The 26,687-nt window shown below is 32.8% G+C and overlaps 2 protein-coding genes across 11 annotated transcripts; one reads left to right on the forward strand and one right to left on the reverse strand.

The window, feature by feature from the left end:
- Positions 1-907: 907 nt before the first annotated feature.
- On the reverse strand, positions 908-11,601 carry LOC106060650 (ras-related protein M-Ras-like). 6 transcript variants are annotated; one of them, XM_013218617.2, is made up of 7 exons: positions 10,807-10,823; positions 8,024-8,231; positions 7,044-7,351; positions 6,768-6,921; positions 5,387-5,486; positions 4,451-4,530; positions 908-4,348 (listed from the first exon to the last, which is right to left on the reverse strand). In XM_013218617.2, exons 3-7 carry the CDS (start codon positions 7,234-7,236, stop codon positions 4,285-4,287), a joined length of 591 nt encoding a protein of 196 aa, XP_013074071.2. In that variant the 5' UTR covers positions 7,237-7,351; positions 8,024-8,231; positions 10,807-10,823; the 3' UTR covers positions 908-4,284. The 6 variants fall into 6 exon arrangements, with proteins under 6 accessions (XP_013074071.2, XP_055883104.1, XP_055883078.1 ...); XM_056027129.1 differs by lacking the exons at positions 8,024-8,231; positions 10,807-10,823 and adding an exon at positions 11,580-11,601; XM_056027103.1 differs by lacking the exons at positions 8,024-8,231; positions 10,807-10,823 and adding an exon at positions 11,418-11,573.
- An 18-nt stretch (positions 11,602-11,619) lies between these two features.
- On the forward strand, positions 11,620-25,727 carry LOC106060649 (uncharacterized). 5 transcript variants are annotated; one of them, XM_013218613.2, is made up of 3 exons: positions 11,620-11,769; positions 19,998-20,476; positions 22,146-25,727. In XM_013218613.2, exons 2-3 carry the CDS (start codon positions 20,031-20,033, stop codon positions 22,291-22,293), a joined length of 594 nt encoding a protein of 197 aa, XP_013074067.1. In that variant the 5' UTR covers positions 11,620-11,769; positions 19,998-20,030; the 3' UTR covers positions 22,294-25,727. The 5 variants fall into 5 exon arrangements, with proteins under 5 accessions (XP_013074067.1, XP_055883057.1, XP_055883048.1 ...); XM_056027082.1 differs by having other exon boundaries at positions 20,031-20,476; XM_056027073.1 differs by lacking the exon at positions 11,620-11,769 and adding an exon at positions 11,852-11,990.
- Positions 25,728-26,687: the final 960 nt, after the last annotated feature.

Consider the following 26,687-nt stretch of genomic DNA (forward strand, 5'->3'; position numbering starts at 1 on the left):
CCCCCGAAAGGGGAAAAGACGCTATTAGTTTTGTGTGAAATGTCTGCCCGTCTGTCCCGTTCAGATCTCGTAAACTAGAAAAGATAGTGAAAATCCAACATCACAATATTTTAGATCATTCAAAGTAAACTGCATTAGGATTCGATTAAGAGATTGAACTCTCCCGAAACAATTACATCAATTATAAGACTTCAGTTAGGCCAGGAGAGTCGCGGTAGCTGAGCGGTAAAGCGCTTGGCTTCCGAACCGGGAGTCCCTGATTCGAATCCTGGTGAAGACTGGCATTTTCAACTTCGGAATCCTTGGGCACCTCTAAATCCACCCAGCTCTAATGGGTACCTGACATTAGTAGAGGAAAAGAAAAGGCGGTTGGTCGTTGTGCTGGCTACATGACACCCTCGTTAACCGTAGGCCACAAAAAAAAGATGAACTTACATCATTTGCCTTATAGACCACAAGGTCTGAAAGGGGAACTAGTTAGGCCAGGTTCACATCTAACATTCACCAATCTTTTGATCTGCTGGACCGTTGGGGCACCACACATGATCTGTCAACCTTCTTTCTCCATTCTTATCTCTCATTTGTCTTTGATATAATTTCATTCGGATGTTCATTCTGAAAATATTGAAGCCTGCCTGGGTGGACCACTTCGGGGGCCGATTTTGAGTTTGTGTTTCCACACAACCTGTCTTTGTAACCTTGTTTATTATTATTATTATAAGCATTAAGACTTTCTTGGAAAATGCTCCTAAACATTTGTTTGGTCCTAAAATTGACAGACCCTGTGTGCTGCCCAAACGGTTCAAAAGGCTAAGGGTTAGGTGAAGGAGAGAACTGCCTTTGAGTTAAGTTTGATCTTTGTTGCTCTCGTTACAGGAATCTAGAAATAAAATTTCAAGCACGAAAATAATTTCAAATACAAATTTATTGAAGAAAATTTTCAGTTAGGAAAAGAAATATAAATAACAATACAATCAAATAAGAACTAACTTTTGTTTGTTCATTATAGTTGTTACAAGGCCTGTGAAGATTTGCAAAACAAAAAGTGTTAAGAAAAATTAAATCCAAACCAAGTTAAAAATATACATAGGCATGCCAATTTCGAATGTCTGAAAGTCCAATCAGTGAATGAAATAGATAAAATATCATGAATGTAAGAAATATCATACTAGAATGCATGCTCATGTATCACCAATAAACAGTCAACAAGATGAACCCAACAGTAGATAAAAAGGTGAGAAATAATGTAGATTATTGGAAATGTTATCATCAGTTTTAGAAAGGAATGTACAACAATTAGAAAAAGTTCACCAAAATAAAAAAATAAAAAAAAGCTCATTACATGAACATTGTCACTCATTGTCAGATCTTATTGCGTACTTGACTTTTTGTGGGTTTTGTTAACACAAGTCATTGAAACAACTCAGTTTTTATTACACAGATTGTGGATTGCATTTACACAATAGATTTAAATAACATAATATATAAGATTGTACTCATTGTATATGATTCTAAGTGACTTAACTGTACAGCTGATTGAATGTGAGCACAAAAGTTGAGCTTTACAGTCAAAAGGTGGATTTTTTATATTTTTTTTTTGTACAATTTATAACCATTCTTTTTTTTATTTCAAGTGTAAAACAAAACAACAGGCAATGCATGTTTCCTAGAGGTGAATAAAGTATTTTAGTACCGGTACTTATAACTTGAATCAACTCCAAATCTGAATACCTGTTCTTCTAGTGCAGATTGCATAGCTGAAAGTGAGATCTATCACAAGCATTTTCAAGACACATTTTAGGCTACATTAAAGTGACAAGAGGTGTACGTTAAGTAGTGACATGACAGTTTACAAGAAAGAAAATCACAACAATATGTAGAGCTATTTTCTTTTTCACAAATACACAGAAAAAGAGAACCAGCAACAATGTCCACCAAAAATGCTTCTATCAAAAAAGAAATTTGAGGGTTGACAGTGGGTGTGCTTAAAAATGACATCTCTGAAAGTGTATCACATAAATTTTATTAGTAACTAAACACTAATACTCATTAATGTGTTGTTTCTCTCAATAACAAAAAATAGAAATTATGTCAAATGAAAATTACATTATTGCAAAAGCTGGTTATGTGTTTTATATGTACATGTGTATAAAAAAATAGCAATAATATTTAAACTAATATGGAAATTTCACAACTCTAAATCAAATTAATAATTATTTACAACAAACATTTTTTTTTTAGAAAAAATGGCACTATATCATGTCAGTTGCACATAACAAATGTCAAAGTCTGTTGTACCACAACTTATTGCCAACAAATCTAATATAGCTGACAAGGTCAAGTGTCAGATGAGCACCTTCATAATTCTCCAAGAATGTTACTCAACAAATGTGAGCAGTTTAAAACCAGAAATTGTCCGTCTGCTATTCACATCATAGGAAGACAATCTCATGAGTTGAGCAGAGTAACCAAATGTTCATGCAGAACCATTTTATTGAACTTAAATACATTTCCTTCCTTTCAATACATTCATGATGTCAATTCTTATAGTGTGTAACAGTTGAAGCTTCCACTGTTTCTTCTTACCAAGGTCCCAAATGCAATGGTAGCAATTTTCAGCTAATTATCCTATGGAAGCTCAGTTGATCATATAATAGAGCAAAATGAAGATGCAAGGTAAACAGACCTGAGAACAAGGTGCATTTTTTTTTCGTAGAGGAAATTACTAATTAACACTTTGGTATCACATAAAATTCTTTTGGAATACACATATGCAGACTATAGTGTCAAACAAATGTACATATATGAATATAAATTTATATTGTACAAATGAATATGCATGCATGCATAATAGTATGCATACACCATACCAAAATAAAAAATAGGTGAAAATGTAAAACAGTATGCCAACTACTACATGTGTCCATCATATAGATATATATGTATAAAAAAATGAAATACCTTAAAAACTGTAAAAAAAAAAATTTAAGGTCATTGTAATGATACAGACTCATATTTTCAGGAATCAATTTAAAAAAAAAAAGAAATGGATAAAAACTACAACATCTTTGGCTGTATGTTTAAAAATGATACAAGATTACCAGCTAAAAGTGTGATGGGTATGACTAGTACATACAAAGTTAGTCAAAAGTAAAACCAAAGATGACTTCTTCAAATAAAATAGATTAAAGTAAAGAAATAGAAACAAAAGTAAAACCAAAGATGACTGCTCCAATAAAAAATAGACAAAAAAATAAATTAAAGTAAAAAAAAAATAGAAATTAAAATAAGTAAAGGATGAGTTTAAAAGTAAGTAAAAATGGATTAGTTTTTGTGCCAGGTAATTTGTCTCATTTTAGTTTGGTACATAATTTTGTTTATAATCAAAATTTTTGAGTAAAATCACAACAATATAGTAGCTTCATCACATACCTATATAAAAGTTATTGTAATAATGTGTGGTAATCATTATTAAATAATACATTATGTAATTATATAGGTTAGGTTTTTGAAATATAATTCACTATTTTAATTGTTCAGTGGATTTAAAATTATTGTTAAAAAGGGAGCTGTTCAACAAGAGCTTCAAATGCCCAGAAGTACTGATTTGTTTAGAGTACACACTTGTTTATTAAACTGAAACAATCTCACTTCTTTCTGTCAATGTCTCGGGCAGGCTTAAACACATGTATAGAGTGGTTTATCATTCAAATATCTGATGCAAATATTAATACATATAAAATATGCAGATTAATCATAATAAAATAGTTGGTAAGAAAAAAATATAACAACCTGCTTTAGCAAAAAATTCTACGTCTTTAACTGGCTTAAGCCTATAAAATAAATATATTTGTGCTTCTCTAAAATAAAGCAACACAATATTCAATTGCACAAAAGTCACTTGTACCTTACTGGCAAATAATATATATATCAACTACATTATTCAATTTTAAATTTAAAAAAAAAACTAAAGCATCTTTTTTAAAAGTGATAGGATATTTTTTTACTTCAACACTTAAATATTGATCATTTATAATTTATTTAGATGCCGTAGATAATTATAACCAATTGTTAAATATTTCATCTATCTCATATATTGTAGCAATAAATTTATAAAAATTGAGTTTAATCATTTGCCAAAATGACCAAAAAAAAGTTTTAAAAAGAATATAATATTGAAATAAAAACAAGTTATTACATTTGAAAGAAAAAAGTATATTTTTAAAAAAAAAAAAAAAAAAGCTCTGTATTACTGAAAGTAAAAATATGTGTATCTAAAAATTGTTACAAGACTGTACAACGCCAGCCACTGGAGGCCTTTTTCTTCTTTTTAGGAGATGGCTGTCGCCTGGAAAAAAAAATGATATTAACCCCTTGAATCTAAATATAATTTCATTAAAATCATAAAATCTATTTTTATAGAAAGCAGTGACAAGCTAATAAACCTTACCTTATAACATGAACCACTTCATGGAATGCCAGGTCAACATTAAGTGGTGGATCTTTGGCACTTGTTTCAATATATGGTATCTAGAAGATAGAATTTGATTGGGGTATTATTCTTTGAATAAACTATATGTAAATGGAACATAGGGCCTCGGTAAAAAAAACACTCTCCACTGTCTCTTGCTAGTTTTTGAATGGCTTCCCAGTTCTTTCCTGTTCTCTCAGCTTCATTTAGTACACTGCGTCACTGTGTTCTGTTGTTGGTATCTTTTCTAAGGGTGTGACCAATCCATCTCCACTTTCTCTATAAGGTCTGCACCTCTATTTTTTCTGACCACTCATCTTCCACAGTTTGGTGTTTTCTATTTTGTCTACCTGAGTATTTTTAAGATATTTCTCAGACAATATATATATAGTTATAAGTTAGAAAATGTATAATTGGAAAGATCATGTGCAGCATTAGTTCCTAATGCAAGCTGAAAAACTTCCCTTTCTATTCAGCCTTCTTTCTATACTACATTTGAGCTTATGGAAATAATAAAAGTAAAAATATAATTTTCTCAGAAGTGACCTCAAGTTTCAATACATACTAAAAAAAAAAAAAGTTGAATTGTCATAGATTGTCGTTAAATTATGTTAAACATAGGAAATGTTTTATCATTACAGTAAATATTCTTAAATTAAGTGTTCATCCCATCACTCTTGTTTCTTCTGAGGTTAAAACTGTAACTGCACTACAAAGAGACACAAATTTGATTGTGGACCATGTTAACAAGCAAACATTTTATGAACATTGACTGCAATCAAGTTTTAGGAAGCATTAAATAAACACATTAAATTTCTGAATAGAAAATAATTGCTAAAAAATTAGTAAAAAATAATAATATATCATTATCAACATTCTGTATATATATATATATATACACTTGAACACTGTTACCCTTAGACTGGCAGCTAAATGTAAGCCCTGTTCTTCTGTAACTACTCTTTGGTGGATAAGATCAACTTTGTTGGCTGCCATGATCATTGGAAAATTATCTCTGAAAATGTGTGTGAATAAAGTTTTAAACATCTAGAAAAACAAATATACTGAAATATTTCTCTAAACTATTCCATAGTTATATAGAAAGTTGTCAATCAATATTAGAGATTTTCACAATAAACTAAATAATGTCAAGGACACTAAATTGAATGGCACTGTTGCCAACTAAATAAAAAAGAACTGTGTTATAATTTTAACAATGTCTCAATGCGTGGCAGTTGATCTTCATATCAAATATCCTTTATTGCAGCTACTTAGTCGCGTGTTTGTTTTTAAATAAGTTATAAGTCAAAGAGTGAAAGTTTAATGCTTCCTGCATGTTAATTATTTTGAACTACAAACAGAAGCACTCGACAATTTTTTTTTTCTGCAGTGCTAAAAAGTTCTCAAAATTTATTTATTATATCTACTTTTGAAGAACCCTAGCATATCAACATTTCTTTTCTTGTGTACATCAGATACACCACAAAACTAGCTAATTAGAGCTTTCTGTCAAGCAAGACAATCTACAATAAAGACTCTTATAGTACTAACCAAAATTTAAAGAGTATCTTCCTCTTTGTTAAAAATTATTTTATCTACTCGTATTTAAATTAACTTCCCATTGCAGTTTCTGTAAAGTTAGTATAAAGCTCATTAGGCTAGACATGCTCATAATGTAGATTACTCATTTCAACACACTGAAAGAAAAGATGCTGCTCCCATTCTATCTATTACAGAATTTCAAGCTTGGATGAGTCCATAAAAACTAGACCCCAAAACGTCCATTGTCCATGGAAAAAGTATTAACTTTAAATGACACTTCATAATCTGACACACTAAGTGACCATCTGTCTCAAGTTAACTTCATGTTACATGTTACTAATGTATACTGTAGTATGTATATTTACATTTAGGCAGGCCTAAATTGTAAATTAGCACAGTGTATGTGAAAGGGATATGTTTTGCATCAATAAGTTATTTTTTTCTCTCTATTCTTTAATTTATCCTTAAAAGATAATCCAACACTTTCAATAATCTGACACCCTTCCGATCCCATAACTGTCAAACTATCAAGAGTAAACAGTATTGAAATTCCATTTAAAAAAAAATACAAAAATAAGGTCAAACATGTGTGGTGTTTGTTTTTAAAATGAAGTCAAATGTACAGTTTCTAATCCAGAGTACATCAAAAGAATTGAATCGAAGATTGATGAAATATCTCTTTAAACTTTGTAATCTGTTGACAACAACTCTTTTTTTAATTAAAAAAAAATTCTTTTAAATGTGTATCATTTACCTGTCTTTAACTCGCAAAATCTGAGTGTGAAAATTGCTGATATTTTCAAAACTTTGTCTGTCTGTAACAGAGTATACTAATAAGAATCCATCTCCTTTTCTCATGTACTGCTCCCTCATAGCGCTAAATTCTTCTTGACCTGCCGTATCCAGTACTGTAATAAGTATTTTAAACCATTATTTTTTTAGATGCTTAGCTTTTGGCTTAGTACATTTTTAAAACATTAATCCATAAATGAGAAGGCTATAGAAAATTCCACTTCAAGGCTTAACTTACCATCTAAAATGCACCATTCTCCATCTATCTCAGTATACTGAATATAAGAGTCTTCAATCGTTGGGTCATAATCTTGCACAAAGAGTTTTTGAAAAAACTGTATGGTCAAGGCAGACTTGCCCACACCACCATCACCAACTACAACCAATTTGTATGTGTGGGCATTTTCTGCATTCACTGGTTTAGAGGACATTGTAGGAATTCCAACCAAAAACTTTTGGACAGATTTATTTTTTAAATGAATTATGTTCCAGATGAAACATTACACTGAGAGATCTTCAAAAGCCTAAGGAGTCAAAACATGTCATCTGAAAAAAAAAAGAAGTTTAAAATATCTAATGTTATCACTAATTGGCTTCATTTATCTTTGAATTTTCCATGTTAAACAAATAAATAAACAAGCAAAATAAAAATAAAAAACTTAAAAAAAAAAAAAAAGTTTTATGTAAGAGGAAAAAAAAACAACAAAAACATTGTCATGTCTCTCAATACTGAATGGTTTAGCTACCTTTTTCTATATAAAAAAATAATTAAACACCACTAATTGAGTAACTAATTAGTTATTTTTTTTTATGATTCATGTATTGTCATTGACTATGAATAATTGTACAAAATCTCAACTTGAGAATGTGAAGTGGAAGAAAAAACATGTATACAATTTCTACCAGACAGACAGACAGAGTGAGTTAATATAAAAGCTTTGTAGAAAAAAATAAGATAGTACTATTAAATGAAAATCTGCTCTTAAGCTGTATTCTTTTTTAATGTTTAGGTAGTCTAGAAACCAGGTAATTGTATACATGTATTACATTACAGTGCATCATGGCTCACACAACTTAAGTGAAAATGAATTCCAGACTTTTTCCAGACATTTATAATTATCTTATGTTTTCCAGACTCACAGTAAAGTGGATGGCTACTAGGTTGTGTGGCATGCGCTCTGGATTATCGTATCCATGGTCTCAGATTCAAATCCTTACCACTGCTATCCTCAGCCGTCCTGTGGGAGGTTTTAACTTGGATAATAATCTTCAATTCTGAAGGAACATTCATGTGTATGTATTTTTAAAAAAAGGCACTAATCTTGTACCACCTAGGCAACTTAATAATATAGTCCCCAGATCTAGCTTAGTTGTCAAATCTTTATTCCTAATCTCAACACTAGTCCAATAGTTTTAGAATTTTGATCTGTGTAATACACAAACAAACCAAGACTTGATGATACTTGATCTTGAACTCTGAAGAAGCTAGATATCTACTATCATCTAGATTAGTACATTTATATTCATTGTCTATAAATAGATCTAACTATAATTCTAGATCTAGAAAAGTCTCTAGATCTAAATTTAGAATCTATCTAGATTTGTAGATCTACTATGTGACACATGTCTATGTCAATCTATGATATATTTACTTTTAATTTATACTAATATAGTTTTAGTAAATACTACAAGACTAGGCAGCCATCCATGGCATGAGTGTAAGAGTGCAAGTAGCCTACAACTCAAACTCAAATTTATATTCAATGACACTTCACTAGACTGTGACTATACTAGTCTTCTATACTGTCTATACTGACTATAGTTATAGTTATAGTACTACACTCTATACCTAGGCTAGATATATATATATATATATATATATATATATATATATATAAGAATTGGCTTGATTAGCCACACCAGATTCTGCCCCGTCTCAAGATTAAGCCAAAACCAGTGACTCATTTGGGCGCATCCATTGCCTTTCGAGACAAAAGGAGCCATATATATATATATATATATATATCTTATATAATACAGATGTTACTTCAAAAAAGAAGATGATTACGTCCTAGCTAGCTCAGGCAACCCATTCCATGATCTAATAGCACTAGGGAAGAAGGAGTATTTGTACAAATTTGTCCTAGCATATGGGATGAGGAATGTGCCTTTATCTTTGTGTCTTTCAGAGTATTTTATTAAATTTTGTTTTTGTATTTGAAGATTATGGTTCAGTGTTTTATGTATAATTGCTACTTTACTTTTGAGTCTTCTGTCCTGAAGGCTTTCTAAATTTAGTGATTTTACTAAAGGTGTTACTCTAGTCAAATGTGAATATTCATTTGTTATGAATCTCACTGCTCTATTTTGTGTCTGTTCCAGTTTCTTAATGTTTTCTTGAGTTGAGGGGTCCCAAACGGAGGATGCATATTCTATTATTGGCCTAACCAAGGTTAAATAACATTTTAATTTTATGTTCTTATTTGATTTATAGAAATTTCTTTATCCTAATGCTTTGTTTGATTTTTTTATAGTTTCATCAATATGTGGATTCCATGACAGTTTTTCATTTATTATAACACCTAGGTATTTTGCGTTTTTAGTCTGTGTTACTGGTTTGCCATGAATAAGATAAGTGGAATTAATTTGTTTTAGTTTTTTTGTTACTCTTAACAACTGACATTTTTCTGGGTGGAAAGACATGCTCCAATTTGATTCCCATTTCTGTAATTCATCTAATTCTCTTTGTAAAATATCTGTGTCTTGTGTTGTTTTTATTGTTCTATATATTATGCAATCGTCTGCAAATAATTTGACTTTTGTTCCTGAAGTAATGCAATTTGGTAAATCATTTATGTAAATTAAAAATAGTAGTGGACCCAAGACTGTTCCTTGAGGTACACCTGAGTTTACTGTTATTGGTGTTGATTTAGAGCCATTTATTAATACAGTTTGTTCTCTCCCTATCAGTTTATGTTTCTATATATTGGTTTCTATATCTAGGTCACAAGTGTAGTGACAGATAATCTTAAATCTATAATTTAAGTTTAAGAGTGCAAGTAGCCTACAACTCAAATTTATATTCAATGACACTTCACTAGACTGTGACTTTATTAGTCTATTAGATACTGTCAATACTGACTATAGTTATAGTACTACACTATACTAGTCTATAGTGAGTCTATAGCAGTATAGCTAGGCTAGATCTAATATATATATATATATATATATATATATATATATATATATATATATATATATATATATATTATATATATGCTTCTATAAAAAATATAGTCTATATTGATCTAGATTCTAGATCTAATTCACTGTACAACTCTACAACTGTAGTCTCTAGAGATTATTAAATAAGTCACTCGCTATTATAGTGGCTAGTCTAGGTCACAAGTGTAGTGACAGATAATCTTAAATCTATAATTATAATAATCTGACTAAATCTATACTACTATAAATTACTATAGTACTATTAATAACTATTACAAGTATTAGATCTCGATCTACAGACTACACTCATCTCACTGTACTAGATATATAGAATCTAGTCTATAACTATAAGTATAATAGATTGACTAGGACTAGATAATAATGACTAGACTAGATCTAGATGTCTAGATCTAGCATCTACTGAAAAATAAATTAAATTTAGATCTAAATTCTAGAATATATCTTTACTTAATAATTAGATTCTAGATCTATCTATTCTATCTAGAGTCTAGAGTTAAGTCTAGTATGTATAATGAAGTATAATGTATATTGTATTGTATATTGTAAGATCTAGATCTAGTAAATGTAATAATTGTAACTTTAGGGTAATACTTATAATATTATACTATTACTATTGTAACTATTCTAGATTGCTAAAATCAATCTAGATCTAGATCTAGTCCTAGATCTAAATTACTGAATTCTAAATAAACGTTACTATTATAATAGTATTAATAGTAACGTTAAACGTTTATTTAGAATTATAAAATTATTACTAAAACATAAAGCCAAGGCACTAAAGGTCAGTAGACAGGGTAGACAGTAAGTACCACACACAATAATCATGTTTTAAGTCTAAGGCTAAGGCGTCTTAGGTTGTAGATCAGTCAGTGCAGTAATATTTTTGTTGTTCACGTTGTTGTCGACACTAGTCACTCACTAGTGCAGTAGTGGTCACTAGATCTAGTTCTAGATCAGATCTAGATCTATTCTCTTTATACTTTATTCGTTATTTAGCCTACCCATAATACGATTTTTTTAAAGGGCATCTAAACTAGATCTATTACCATTTTTTTTTTTTTACGTTTATTGTTTGTTTGTTTTTTTCCGTCTAAAATTATTTTGTCTTCTTTAACTTCTTATATGGATATCTAGATAGATCTAGAGTCTAGAGATTCTACTATTCTAGATCTAGATTTAGATCTATACTATAGATAGTATACTAAGTATAGTCTATAGATCTTTGTATATATAATAAACTAGCATAAATTAGATGTTTTTATACTTTTATACTATACTTATAGCATTAACTTCAATACTAGATCTAGCTCTAGATTAGCTCTAGATCTAGATCTAGATCTATACAAAAAAAAACCACACATCTTACTGTTTCTATTTGCCCTGTGATAAATCTAGATCTAAATGAAATGTAGATTCTAGATCTATCTATATATATATACATAGTCACATAGAATCTAGATCTATTCTATATATAGACTCTAATATATAGGTATATCTAAATTTAATTTAGTCTACATATGTAAACTACCTGGTCTTAGGCAATGATAGTTTCCGGCGGAAATGTAATCACAGTTTACATCTTCATAACAAAAATTGCGTGTCAATCAAGAATCACAATATAATCTAGGATCTAGAGTAGATCTAGATCTTGATTAGTCAAGTTTTATCAGTTTACCATAATAATGAATAGATCAACTACTAGGGACTAGACCTGTGATGTGAGTGGGACTATAGTGACAGTCTCTAGTGTCAGTGACTCTAGTTTAGCTAGTCATTGACTGAGCAGTGACTGAGCAGTGAGTTGAGTGAGTCACAGTCTATCACTACTCAGCTGACACTCAGTGACACTACTAGGACTAGTCTAGTATACTATATTTAATTTAAATAATAAGTAGACTTTATTAGACCTACCGTCACCTAGATAATCTAGATGTAGTAGGTAAGTAGATTCAGATTGTCCTAAATCTAGTATAAAAATAATCACTCTATTCATGTCTCTATCTTTATCATAGAGAGTTAGAGTGATAGAGTCTATGCAAGCCCAGGCCCAAGCAAGTGACACTCACATCACGACTAAACTAAGTCTAACTAAGTTCAGTCTAAGTCACTAAAACTAAGAGTAAGACTAAACTAAGTCGAACTACGTTACTTAGTAAAGGTCGCTAAAGTGCCTACAGAAGCAACTGATTGAGTCACTCTACTTAAATTAAATGCCTTAAAAAATAAAAAGTAACAAAAACTTAAGTGAATTTAAATTTAAAATTTAAGCATTCATATAGCATAGTTAAGTAGATATGTAGTATAGATCTAAATCTAGATCCAATTTAGAAAATAGTATAGTCAGTATAGACTCTAGATATAATTAATATAGTTATAGTTATACTTATAGTAATATAGTATACAATGTATAATAATATACTCCTATATAGATCTAGAGTCTACTATTAAATTTAGTAATTCTCTAAGACTCTATTTTGACTAAAAGTATAAGATTTTCTAAGATAGAAATATAGATCTACTTAATATAGGGCATAATAGGCCCCGGTATAGTAACAGTTATATATAGAGTCTAGTTTATAGTTCTAGATCTGTGTATACAAAAATTCTACTATATATATATAATAATATTATTATTAATAACATATTAGTCTAGTCAACTCTAGTCTAGATTCTAGGATCTAGATATTAACAAATTATAGTTAGAATTAGATTTAGATATAGATCTACTTTATATAGTAATATATATTATATATATAGTATTATAGAACTAGACTCTAGTGCTCTAATAGACTCTAATCTAATGTTGTTAATAGATCTAATATTATTTTATAATTAATCTAGATTCTAGGTCATACATAATAGGTCTAAAGTTAGTAGATTCTTCTTCTTCGTTCTCATTGTTATGTTGGAGTGTTCGGATGAGTAGACCAATACATGAGATGAACTGCGCAGTGGTTTCCAAATCAGGGAGCTCTCCATATATATAGTTTCCTTTCTATTGGGGTGATTTGGGGCCAATGTCTTATACGGGCCTCTTGGTATAGAGAGCAGTTTTGGAGGACATGGTCTGCATTCTCTGGTGATACTCCACATGGGCAGATTTCACTGGTTCCAATTTTGAGCTTCCGGTACATGTGTTGTCGCATTCTGTTGTGTCCGGTCCTGAGTCGAAAGATTAGACTCTGGTCTTGTCGGGATAGCTTATAGTAAGGGTCATCTTTCTTGTGATTTGGATGAGAGCTCGTCCATTTCTCATTTATTTTATTTACGATTAATTTCTTCAATTCTTCTGGATAGAGTGCAGAGTTTATTAGTGTGTTAGTTCTCCCACTCTTGGCGAGTGTGTCAGCCATCTCATTTCCTTCTAGTTCTATATGAGCTGGTATCCATTGAATTACAGTTTTTTTGCTGTTGTTGTTGAGCTTTGTAAGTGCTGTTCTGAGATTTTTAATATATGAGGAATCAGAGTTTTGCAGGCTTGGAGGGTTGTTTTTGCATCAGTTAGAAAGACAATCTGACTGTGTGGGGAACTTGGATGATTTGCTAGCATGGTAGCAGCTAGTGCTAGTGCTTCCCTTTCTGCTCTGTGACTGTCAGAGAGCTCTCCAGTTGCAATGGATTTTTCTAGTTTTCCTCCATCTGGCCATTCGATAAGTATTCCAGCTCCTCCATTTGTGGTGGCTTTATGGGTTGAGCCATCTGTGTAAACTCTGATCCACTGATTGCTAGGATAATTGGTATGTAGAAAACAGTTCACTATTTTCTTGAGCTCTGTTGGTCTGTAATCAGATTTTCTTTTTATGCTTTCAATATGGTCCCTTATAGTAGGAAGAGGGCTTTCGTCCCAGGGTGGAGATTCATTACAGTGTATCGAGGATTCCAGAGTAATTTTTTCAATTTGGTGTTTCTTTTTTAGGTTTAGAGATTCCTGTATGAAATTGGTCCTTTTGAGACGTTTTTTTGTGCCAGTTTTGTGGATTTTTGTTCTGAGTGGGTGCCTCTCCATGGTTTCCAATTTAGTGAATTGGGAAAGGATTTTTATTTCTCTTCTTTCATCCAGAGAGATCAGGGCAGCGGTTTCCTCCATAGCTCTTATGGGTGTTGTTTTGATTGCTCCTTTCATTATCCTTAGACCAATATTTTGAACCTTGTCTATTTTTCTTAGGTTGGTTTGGGCTGCTTAGCCCCATGCTGTGGCACCATATTCTAGTACAGGTCTTACGTAACGGTATACTACATAGGTCTTGTAATATACTAAGTCAATTCATAACCTTAGAAACAAGGCTTTATTTCAATAAAACACGACTGATACACACAATAACACAGTACAGACTGGTCACGATTCACAGACTACGATAATGCGAACACGATTACAAATACTAGCACGATTACAAGCACGGGTAACACACAAGTTCATTTAACGATCACTCCATTCACCCCTCCTTTATTTCTTTCTGGGTCTTAGGTTATAACCATGCGTATGAAGGGAAGGATCCGGAGGTATCTCTGGCGTAGACTTTTCTCCTTGCATGTCGTAACTGTCCTGTACGGGACTCGAGTCAATATTGGCCTCTGGCATTGGGTGGCTCCCCTGTGAGTCACTGTTGACTTCTGGCTGGTTGTACATCATTGGGGTGGGACTCTGTGAATTACTGATAGTTTCAGGCCCGTAGCAACTCCCTGGTGAGAGATCCAAAGAGTCACCGACCTCTTGAGGCAGAATACCGTTCTCTGGTTCGAAATAGTCGTTCGTGGAACTTTCCTTTGGCGCCAGGTGCCTAAGGGACACTGTCTCCTCCCGGCCGTTTGGAAATCGTATATGGGCGTACTGTGGGTTGCAGCTAATAAGTTCAACCTCTTGTACCAATGGGTCAAATTTTGAAGATCTTACAGGGGATTTTAGTAATACTTTGCCTGGGTTCTGTAGCCAAGTAGGCAAGGATGTTCCCGTTGGCGATCTTCTGTTGAATTTGAAGATCCGTTCGTGTGGAGTTTCATTAGTAGAAGTACACAGTAATGATCGAATTGAGTGAAGTGCCTGGGGCAACACAGATTCCCACTGTGATAGTTCCAACTTCCCTGAGTCCAATGCTAATAAAATCGCCTGCCACAATGTTTTATTCAGCTTTTCTATTTGCCCATTTCCTTTGGCATTATAGGGCGTTGTCCTGCTAGTGGCTATGCCCTTAGAATGTAGATATTCTGTAGTTTCTGTGGACATAAATGATGTGCCACGATCAGAGTGGATGTAACTGGGTGTTCCAAAGAGGAAAAATAACTGGTCGAAGCACTTTATTACTGTCTTAGATGTCATATCAGGACAGGGAAAAGCGAATGGAAACCGCGAATATTCGTCAATCATTGTTAACAAATACTTGTTGCGAGTAGCTGATGGCAAAGGACCTTTAAAGTCAACACTTATTCTTTCAAACGGCTGTGTGGCCTTGATGAGCGTACCTGCAAATTCCTTATAGAATTGCGGTTTAATTCTATTGCAGGTTCTGCATTGTTGAATGGTCTGTCTGACCTCTTCAACCGAGAAGGGTAAGTTCTTTGACCTGACATAATGTAGAAGTCTAGTGACACCTGGATGACACAGGTAGTCATGGTACGTCTTCAGGCTACTTTGTTTCGTCATGGTTGCACAGTGCCCTCTAGACAAGGTGTCTGCTGCTGTGTTGGCGTTCCCAGGTCTATACTGTATATCAAACTTGAAGCTTGCTAGTTCCAATTTCCACCTTTGTATATTATCGTTTTTAATTTTCTTGTCATGAGTGTCTTTAAATATGTATGAAATAGACCGCTGGTCCGTAATAAGGGTAAAATGATTGCCACACAAATAATGCTTCCATTTGCGTATGGCTTCAATTATTGCAGTGGCTTCTTTCTCTATGGCAGATTGATGCCTTTCAGTAGGTGAAAGAGTTCTAGAGAAGAATGCAATAGGTCTTCCCTCCTGATTTAAAGTGGCAGCTACTGCGATGTCAGAAGCGTCAGTTTCCACAATTAGAGGATGGTCATACTTTATGGTGAAAATTGCTGCTTTCTGCAATTCTTCTTTCAAGTCTTCCAACGCTGTTTTTACTTCTGTAGGTACAGGAAAAATTTGATTTTTCATTATAGGATACATTTTGTCGGAGAAATTTGGTATCCAGTGAGCATAATATGCCAAAAGTCCTACAATCCTTTTCTGAGACTTCAGATCTTTTGGAGGTGGCAAATCTCGCAGAGCTTGAAATCTATCAGGGTCCGGCTTCAAATGCCCTTTGGATATTTCATATCCAAGCAGCTTTACCTTCTTAGTAGCAAATACACTTTTACTTTCGTTGAAAGTTATTCCGTATTCCAGAGCTACCTTCTGAAAATGCAACAGATTTTTGTTATGGGAGTCTACATCTGTACCACATATTGTTACATTGTCGACATAGGCAAACGTGTCAGACAACTTTTCTTTTTCTATAATAGTGTCTATGGTTTTCTGGAAGCAAGCTACACCGTTAGTGACCCCAAAGGGTATTCTGCAAAACTGGTAGAGTTTACACAAGCTTCGAAGGCTGTGTATTTCTTTTCGCTCTGTTGGATAGGTATTTGGTGATAAGCACTCTCCAGATCCAATGTGCTAAAGATTTCATACCTGGAAATTTTCTCCACCATTTCATCCACTCTAGGCATGGGGTAAGCGTCCAGGTAAGTAAATCTATTTATAGTTTGGCTATAATCAACGACCATTCGCTTTTTGTGCCGCTCATTGGTCGTGACAAGGACTTGAGCTCTCCAAGGTGATTTGGAAGGTTCAATGATACCGTTTCGTATCAATTTCTCAACTTCAGCTTTAATAAATTGTGTGTCTTGGAAGGAGTAACGACGAGATTTAGTAGCAATAGGTCTGCAATCAGGGGATAAATTTGCAAACAATTGTGGTGCCTCTACCTTAACAGCATTGAGCGAGCAGACATGAAATGCAGGTCGACCACCGTTGAATGGAATTATCAGTTCTTTGTGTAATGCGAGGAAATCTAACCCAAGCACTACATCAGTGCAAAGTTCATCTAGTAACGAAAGTTTGAATTGATTGTAAACTTCCCCTTTGTATTTTAGCGATGCAAACGTGTGGCCTCTTGTGACGCTTGACAGTTGAGATGACGCCATAGAAATTTTGTGCTTTGAACGTGTCACTGACCAATCGTACTCTCTTGGTATGTTTGAAGAAATGTAGCTTTCCCCGCTACCTGTATCAATTAGGGCTTTTAGGTTCACGCCATTTACAGAGATGTGTACTGTTGATTGAGTTAAACCAGGTACAGACGAAGTAGCAATTAGTGATGTTAGATGTGTAGAGTCCTTAATGCAGCTACAATCTTTACAAGATTGTCTTTTAATCTCGTGGCTAGGAGATGTTTTGACTTTTGTTTTGGTTATAGGAGTGTTGCGAGACCTGCAAACCTTCGAAAAATGTCCATTTTTCCCGCACGAATGACACATGCAGTCTTTGGCAGGGCATTTCGCTCTGAGATGCCGACTACCTCCGCAAAAGAAACATTTAGTATTCACTGTTGCGATTGTTTCTGAGTCCACCATTTCTTCGGTTGAGATTGCCGATGACGAAGGAGATGACTCTACCAATTGAGACGGAGTACTAAACGAACTGGATTCTTTTTGGGCCATGTCGAGAGTCTTGGCAATATCTAAAGCCATTTTCAAGTCAAGGGATCTTTTCTCAAGTAGCCTCTGTCTAATTACACTCGAACGCATGCCGCTAACAAAGGCATCGCGAATGGCGTCCTCTTCATTTTTGTCAGCACTGACAGCTCGGAACTGACAATCTCTGGCCATCACTCTCAGCTTGTGTACAAATTGATCAAGACTTTGATCGACTTCTTGTTTGCAAGTTGCAAGCAAATGTCTGGCCAATGTTTCATTAGGGGCCTTCACAAATAAATTCTCAAGAATAGATTTTGCTTCTGAGTATTTAGAACAGGTAGAAATATACTGATATAAGGATGGAGACACAAAGTTGCATAGCAGGTCAAACTGTTCGCTTTCACTAGCCCCTACCTTCGTTGAGAATCTGTCAAAACAAGAAATCCAATGTTTCCATGTAACTGAAGCATTAGTTGAACTAGGATCAGCATCCAGTCTATTGGGACGCAAAAACTTGTCCATTTAAGAATGGTTTTATTGAAATAAATTGTAATATACTAAGTCAATTCATAACCTTAGAAACAAGGCTTTATTTCAATAAAACACGACTGATACACACAATAACACAGTACAGACTGGTCACGATTCACAGACTACGATAATGCGAACACGATTACAAATACTAGCACGATTACAAGCACGGGTAACACACAAGTTCATTTAACGATCACTCCAGGTCTTTTTCAGGATGTTGTGATTTGCTCCCCAATCTGTGCCAGCTAATTTTTTCAAGAGGGATAGTCTCTGGATGCCTTTAGTCTGTGTTTTATCTATTTGGCTTTTCCAGGTTAGTCTCGGGTCATAGGTGACTCCAACGTATGTAGGGCTTTAATTTTTTTCTAAAGCTTCCTTATCTAATGTTAATTTCATTGTTTGTTGTTTTATTGTGAGAATATGGTATATGTGGTCTTTTTTGTGTTGATGGACATGCCCCAGTCTTTGGACCAATTATTGAGTATATCGAGAGCATCTTGTAATCGAAATTTCAATGTTCCTACATATTCTTCTGTGCTAATTAAGGCAAGGTCATCTGCATACATGCTGCTTTTAACTTTTCTTGGCAGGTTTTGATTTAGATCGTTTATGAATATTAGGAAAAGTGTTGGGGTAGGACTCCTCCTTGGGGGACGCCATTTTTTATACCCACTGTGTGGCTTCTTTGTCCTTGCATGCAAACTAAGGCTTTTCTATTATTTAGATATTCCTTTATCCAGTTGTACATTCTGTGGGATATGTGATGCTGGATTAGTTTGAGCAAGAGACCTTGTTCCCAGACTTTGTCAAATGCTTTTTCTAAGTCAACCCACACAATTGTTGTTGGTTTCTTTTCTTGAAAGCCATCTCTTCTATTTCTTGTGTGATGAAGGCGATTTGATCTTCTGTTGATCTGCCTTTTCTAAAGCCAGCCTAGGCTTCAATGAGTAGGTTATTTGACTCAAGGATCCATGTCAGCCTTCTATTTATCACTCTTTCCATCAGTTTGCAAGTACAGCTAGTGAGGCTGATGGGACGGTAGCTATCCAGTTTATTTCTTGGTTTGCCATGCTTTAGTATAGGGATCATAATGGCTTTTTTCCAGATGTTTGGAATTCTGCCAGATTTCCAGCTAGCATTGACTATTTGTAGCAGTTTTCTTTTGGCTTGAGGACCCAAGTGAAGAAGCATGTCATTTGATATTTTGTCTGGGCCCAGGGCTTGTTTTGGTTTCTACTTTCATTGATTTGTATTTGTCCTACGCCTTGGAAAAACTTAATGAATTCATTTGCTGCTTCTTGGCCTTTCAGGGGTTTGTTGTAGTAGATGATTCAGCTCAAGTATTGTAAATAGTTAAGTCATTCATTGTGTCAATTGTGAGTGTGAATATACAACAAACTTAGTAGGGTACCCCAATAGCTAACTTAGTAAAATAGTAATAGTAACTATATTATTACATATCTAGATCAGATTCAGGTTTTGAATATATATATATAGTATTTAGTAGTCAGTAAGTTACAGTCTATGCTTGGACTTTTGGACTTAGCCTAGATAGTAGATCTAGACTATTCTAGACTCTATTATGGGTCTATATTATTTAATAATCTATATAATCATAATGATAGAAAATAAGTATATCACTTATCATAGATCTAGTTCAACTCCATATTATTGTATATTTTAGAAAATAGGACAGTTAATAGATATTATTTTAATATAGCATATAGAGCTATATCTACTTTTATTCTACTCTCTCTTGCTCTCTCTGTAGGTATAGATCTATTATTTCTCAATTGTTTTCAAGATGAACATTGCAACTTCAATAGAGATGATGAAATTGCTGCCGAAGATTTCAATTTCCACATTAGCTTCATTGCTTTTCATTTTGGCAGCAGTACAGCTAATTTTGCCACAAAGTCAAGTTCACGCCTCTTCAGTAGATGGTAATGATCAACAACAGTCACTGAAATTTAGAAGAGCTAATAAGGATGTAGATAATAAACTACAAAGATCTGTAGACACAGAAACCAAAGAAACACATGCTGAAAAATTGGATGACAAAATGACTAACTGCAGTCTTCCTGAAAATAAAACATCTTCTCAATGTAGATCCAATAGCAGTAGCATCATTTATGGAGATGGATCCATTTTTGATGTTATGAAGGATAAAAACATGTTACTGAGAACACTTTATGTCACATTAGGTGTCACTGGTATCGTTATTGTGTACTTCATTGTGCGAGCTATAAGGTAAATTTGATTATTTGTTTGATAACTGTTCTCTTCAGTTTTAAAATAACTTTCTTTTTAAATTGAAAGGATTATATACTGGTAATCTATGCCAAAAATACCACTGAATCATTATATGTGTGTATCAAGAGATCTTATCAACTGTTGAACAGATACGCATACAATTTCTTACACAGGTTCCTTTTACCTCTTGCTTTAAGGCAAAGTTTTGACACATTTGCAGCCGTAACGCATCAATTCGCAAAAAAAAAAAAACCACTAGGTTTTTTTTTTAATCCTTTGTATTTGTTTTTGGTATTTCCCCATAAGTCTATAAAGGATTTAATAGAAATACTTTGAAATAGAAAAAAAAATAATAATAAGACTTCCATAGCATATTCTTAAAGCACATTTTCTTTCTTTATCCCTAAGTCAACTTATTTTTAATTTGTCTTACTTAACATCATATTATATTTCCGCTTCCCTTTAGTGAAGAATAAACTCAGCTGTGTTGCATCAAAAAGATAGATCTAGAGTCTATTTTCTTTTTCAGACAGAGGGCAAGAAATGATTTAATGATTTCGCCCATGTGAATATGTGTGTGTGTGTGTATGCCCAGTAGCTCTGTCTTTTCTCAGAAGGGGTCCAATAAACAATTACAATTAACAATCCAAACTAATATTTCCTTTTTTTTTTTTTTTTTTTTTTTTTTTTTTTTTTTTTTTTTTTTTTTTAGAGAACACAAAGCCAAAATAAATTGAAAGGGGGGGGGGGGGGGGGCTTGGAGGTGGGGCTCATTCAATTAAAAGCCTTCAGAAAATGCATGGTGTGCTGTGTCTAATACCTTACATTGCTTAAAATTAACCAATGGTGCTAGAATTCAGGAGCAGAAAAGTTTGTGTGAGGGTTTGATCCATTGGAGGATGCTTAAAAAAAATTAACAGGTGTCATTATAATAAAGGCCGAAAAATTGTGAAAGTGTGTGTGGCAACATTGAGTGTATATTAAATATTTTGATATTGATTGAGACGCTTAAGAAAATTCAGAGATTGTCGTAACAAAAAATTTTTGTAGTTGGGGAGGGAGAGTAAAAGTGATACTTTAATTACGGGTGCAAAGTTTTGTGTGTCAGGGGGGAGCATTATAAAACGGATTGTTCTAATTTAAGTCAAAAGTCTATGCCAGAAAACATTGATAACAATCTGCAGGGTGAAAAAAATCAACAAAAAGGATGTTTCAGAGAGAGAGACCCATTCCAATTCAGTGTATGTGGCTAAAACGTATGTTAGAGGGATCATTTAAGTTTTGCCCATGTATTGGAAATTTTTTTAAAAATGTACATCTTAAATAATCATTATAGCCCGGAAAGAGATCAATGGGTGTAGGCGTAATACTAGTCTTGGGTATATATTTTAAAATAGTAACATCTTGTTCGATTCTGAGTCTTGTTATGATCTTTTACATTTTTATCTTCATTAAAGTACCGGTAATTATTTTCCTAAATTTGCCATTACATAGAATTCTATTTTACTATTATTATATTTTTCTTTATACTTTGGACATAGATTTTAGAGTACATGAAAAAGATCTGTTGAAATTTTGTTGAAAATAACATACATACACATTTAAATGAAACCAACTTTTAAACAGAATTTAAAAAAAGGATTTCCTTTCTTTCACTTCTCTACAGACTGAGAAAAAAAAGAACAAAGTCAAGGAAATATGGTATCATTACTCAACAAGGTGAGCGAGGAGACATGGAAATGGAACCTTTAGGAGATGGCAATGACGATGACGAAGATTACACTGTGTTTGAAGTAAACGGTAGAAAAAAATAAGTGAACAGTTTGAAATTACAACTGATGTTGATTATCTGTGCCCAGACTTTCCTTCTAAGAAATAAAATTATCCTGCAAAGACTTTCATAAACTGGAGTGATAAAGGCTGACCATTGTACCTTTGAACTATTCAATGTTTCTTTTAAACAGTATTAAAAATTAATATAAATAAAAGGAACATATTCTTTTAAGCTCTAAATAATGCTACGTAGACAATTTAAAAAAAAAAGTTAAAATGTAAAATTGGTTTGAGTATTTCAGTATTATCCATAATGAGCATTAATTAATCCAATATTTTTAAAGAAGAAGGGGGGGGGGTAAGTTTCAATACATTTGTTACTTTTCATGTAGACACTCTTGGTTGATAAGATGAAATCTCTCATTAATGGCCTTGTTTTTTGTTTTTTTTATGAATTTATCCTTTAAAATGTAGACTTTTAGGTGTGATGTGCTAAACAAATTGCAATTTTTAATACAGAATGTACCATCGATCATTAAAGGTTTAAATTAATTTAAAATTTACTGGTATTTCATTTTAACAATTTTTTTTTTCTATTTTGAAACTAAATCCTAAAAAGATATATGGGTCTTCTATCTTATTTTATGACTTAGATCTAAAGTCTTTAATTTGAGTCTTTATATATTAATGAAAACTCTTCATACAAACAAACATATGTATAATATTTAGAAAAAAAAAACATTTTCAAATAAAGTAGTCATTTATTGTTTATCTTTAGACTTCTCTACAAATCTCTAAAAGTCTTTTGAAAAAATGGAATTTAATTTGTAACACAAACTATTTTTTGACTATCCATTAACTTGATGTACATAGTTAGCAATTTTCCTAAGTAAAGTGCCTTGAGAAAAAGGATGCGACTTGAAACAAATTCTTATGAAATGGAGTATTATGATTTATTTTTAATCTTAATTATTAATTATATGTTCCATTTAGTTGTGTATATCACCATAAATTTTAAGGCAATTACACAATGTGTATATAAAATAATGAATCTTATATTGTGTGCTGTTTCTGTAGCTAACTTAATAACTTTAGTTGAAAGCAAGTCCTGTTTAAAAATTTAATTTTTTCTTTAAGGCATAAAGATTCATAATAAAAGACATGTAGAAGTTCTTACATTTTAGCTGTATCCAATGTTTACTGAATAACATGTACAGCCAGTCTTTCAATGTAATCCAAACAATGTTGATACAACACTTGTGCTGGTAGGACTGTTTTATAACCATAGTAAGAGGATTTATATAAATCTGAGACTTTGAGATTGTAGCCCAAGTATTTCATCTCACATCAATTATACCCAAGTATGAATGTGCCTTTGAGAAACTAATGCTTGTGTGTTGTGATGTAGCTTCTTTATCACATTTATTTACCATTGTAATAATAGTTTTTGAAATGAACTTGTTTTGTTGTATTCCTAGGAAACCTGAATTCCAAACAATATTGTTTTCACTTGTTAAAAAAAAAATTACATTATAATTCTTATTAATATATTATTTATTCATTTCATTTGTTATCATTACTTTTAGTGAGTCTGATGATTATCATTATGTTCATTCCATACGTTTTACATTTTATTTCATATTAACATTCTGCTGAAAGTGCAATATGTAATAAATTTGATTCAATATAAAATATTTGTTGATTTTACTGATACAGTGATGTAGCTGAAAGCTGTTCTTTTTTTTCATACAGAAAATTTTGGTAGGGAAAGAAATTGCTATAAGAAATAAAATGTCTCTCCTGCATATACCTAAAATATTTTTATTTTTTTTGTTACAATTTTAGCATGTAGATGATTTTAGCCAGCTAGGGTTATGTGGAGACAACTGTTTTACTTTTTAAACTATGAGTAAATTCCATGGGTTGAATTTTCCTGTTATTTTTTTTTTTTTAGTAGCAGTACCCCACACTCTTTCAGTAAGTGTTCTCAGTGTGGACATTTCATAGTAAATGGGCTGAGTATTTATGTGATAAGGAGCATAATAGTCAATCATATTTATATGTATCTGTGTTCAAGTATTAATAATTTCTTATTTTACTTACTTTTTACCTAGTGTATGAATTATTATGAATTATTTAGAATGTATCCTATCAGTATGTATGGCTATATCATGAAGTTGCCGAATTTGAAATAGTTAAAAGTTTTCAGTTCCAGTTAACAATGAGCTATTTAGGATAATGGTAAAAAATACTTGCTTTAATAAAATCCAATAGTTGTCTCCATAGACTGCAATCTAACTATTCACATGCAAAGTTCAATGAAATTTATTTACAAGTAGTCTTTTTCTTAGAATACCATTTTAATTGTATAGGAAATCGTTTGTTCCTACTTTGCTTATATCAGTAGGCCTACTATGCAAATGTTTCATTCATGTTCTAAAATATACCTTATTTAATCTATAACAAAAATCTATGTAAACCTGCTTTCAGTTTGAATCAAAGAGATTATAAATTAAAGTGATTTTCTGACATTTATATAGGTTAATGAATATTTGACGATAAAAATTGTGTTAGTAGTGGTAATGCAATACACTTGAATATGGCTAGGATATAGGATTATGAAACCATTGTCCCCTTTTATCCAACAATTCCGCAATATAGTCTCCCCCTGTTCAACCATACATCTTAGCGTTCTGCCCCTTACTTTAAAAAGAACAATTCCATTAGCCTCGTTAGAATCTAGTAACGGTAAGCTCAATGTTGAAATGAGGCACATGTGAACTAAGTTGAAGTTTACACATGCCTATAAATGCCACTGCGTGCCTAAGTCTCTAAATACCGGTACCAGAAAACTGGGCAATACCAGCTGATCAATTATGGCAATGCCTATTAATGTGGCGGTTAAGTAGTAGGCCTACCAGGTATCTAGGGGGTGTATACACTATTCATCGAGAAATGTCGGTGTCTACATCGTGTTTCTCATTGGTATCTACACTACCCAACAGAATTGTTCATTGACATTGAAAGAAGTCTTGTTTTAGAATGAACATGGTTTTAATGTATAGTTAATCACTCAATTGAGGGTTATTGCGACAGGGTTTGAACAACGTATTGCTGAATAATAATAATACATTTGTGTTTTAAAATGTATTTTAACTATGCTTATTTTATTTTATTACCGGTTTATAAATATAGAAAGAGAGTAAGGCAAGATACCATCATAGAGAATTTAAGGTACTGGTACCAGTACTCCTAGTTTTGTAGATGACATCAATAACATTGAAACCTTTTTTTTTCTTTCATTCTGTAATCATTCATTACTTTTTGTATTCACATCATAGAAATACCGCAGCGAATATGACTTTTATGACGCACGTTCCTGTTCAGGTTTTGTTGTGAAGTGATGTGCTTGTGAAATGATTACGTTGTAATTGTGCTGCTAACTGTTAAACTTGAATAAAATATTTTCTTGATTGCTTTTTTTTTAGCACTATTTATTGTAAAGATAAAAATTTATTTCTATTGTTTAGCTGTCCCTGAAAAGGGAATAGCCTCCGCATGTATGTCAACATTTAGGCTATATCTCCTCAAATGAAATCTCTATTAAATATCCGATTTTACCAAATTTTGTAGCATGCTTTTTAAAAAAAAAATGATATCAAGGCTATTTTTATCTTCTGGAACAAAACCTCATTGTTTTTACAATTAATTATAGTCCTATACGTTCACCATTTTAAAAACAATACTTCAGAGACATTAAATGTACAAAGAATAGTATTTTAGAGATACACCTAAAATAACGTTCATAATTTTGTTCTCATTATAATTGTATAAATATATAGGATGGCTTGTATTCTCTGTCTGCATTTGCCACTAACGGTGTACGCATAACTCGCGATCCAGGCTCAATAGGCAGTGTGGTTATGTGTTTATAACAATAGGCCTATGTGTTCCAACTTTGAGCTGCCATCGGTTTGTCTCTCTTTCCCTTCATATTAAAAGAGTGCAGTGTTCACACTTATCTGCAGAGTAGGCTAGGTTGTAGTGGATGTGAAAGATCACTGATTATCCTTTTTTAAATGTACATTCTGCATGGAGGTGAATAGGATTACTGTATTAGTAGTTTGTAAGTCATACTATTCATAGTTTCTTATATTCACACATGTCTACAGACCAGGACTTTTTGTTAACCCAAAGTTAAACTTAGTTCTTTATATTGTTACGAATGAACAGTGACAGGTAGAGGTCACTATGTGTGACCCCGGCGAGATGACACAGCACCGAGTGTTATCTGGAATCTATGCGTGTAAACAAAGACAGGATGTGACGTGCCTCACGTGTTGTTCCAGAGGACGAACAGATTTACGAAGGGGGGCATTGTGACAAATGAACAGTGACAGTTAGAGGTCACACGTAGAGGTCACTGGAATCTGGA

The sequence above is a fragment of the Biomphalaria glabrata genome, chromosome 1, assembly GCF_947242115.1.
Source record: "Biomphalaria glabrata chromosome 1, xgBioGlab47.1, whole genome shotgun sequence".
Classification (NCBI taxonomy): domain Eukaryota; kingdom Metazoa; phylum Mollusca; class Gastropoda; family Planorbidae; genus Biomphalaria; species Biomphalaria glabrata.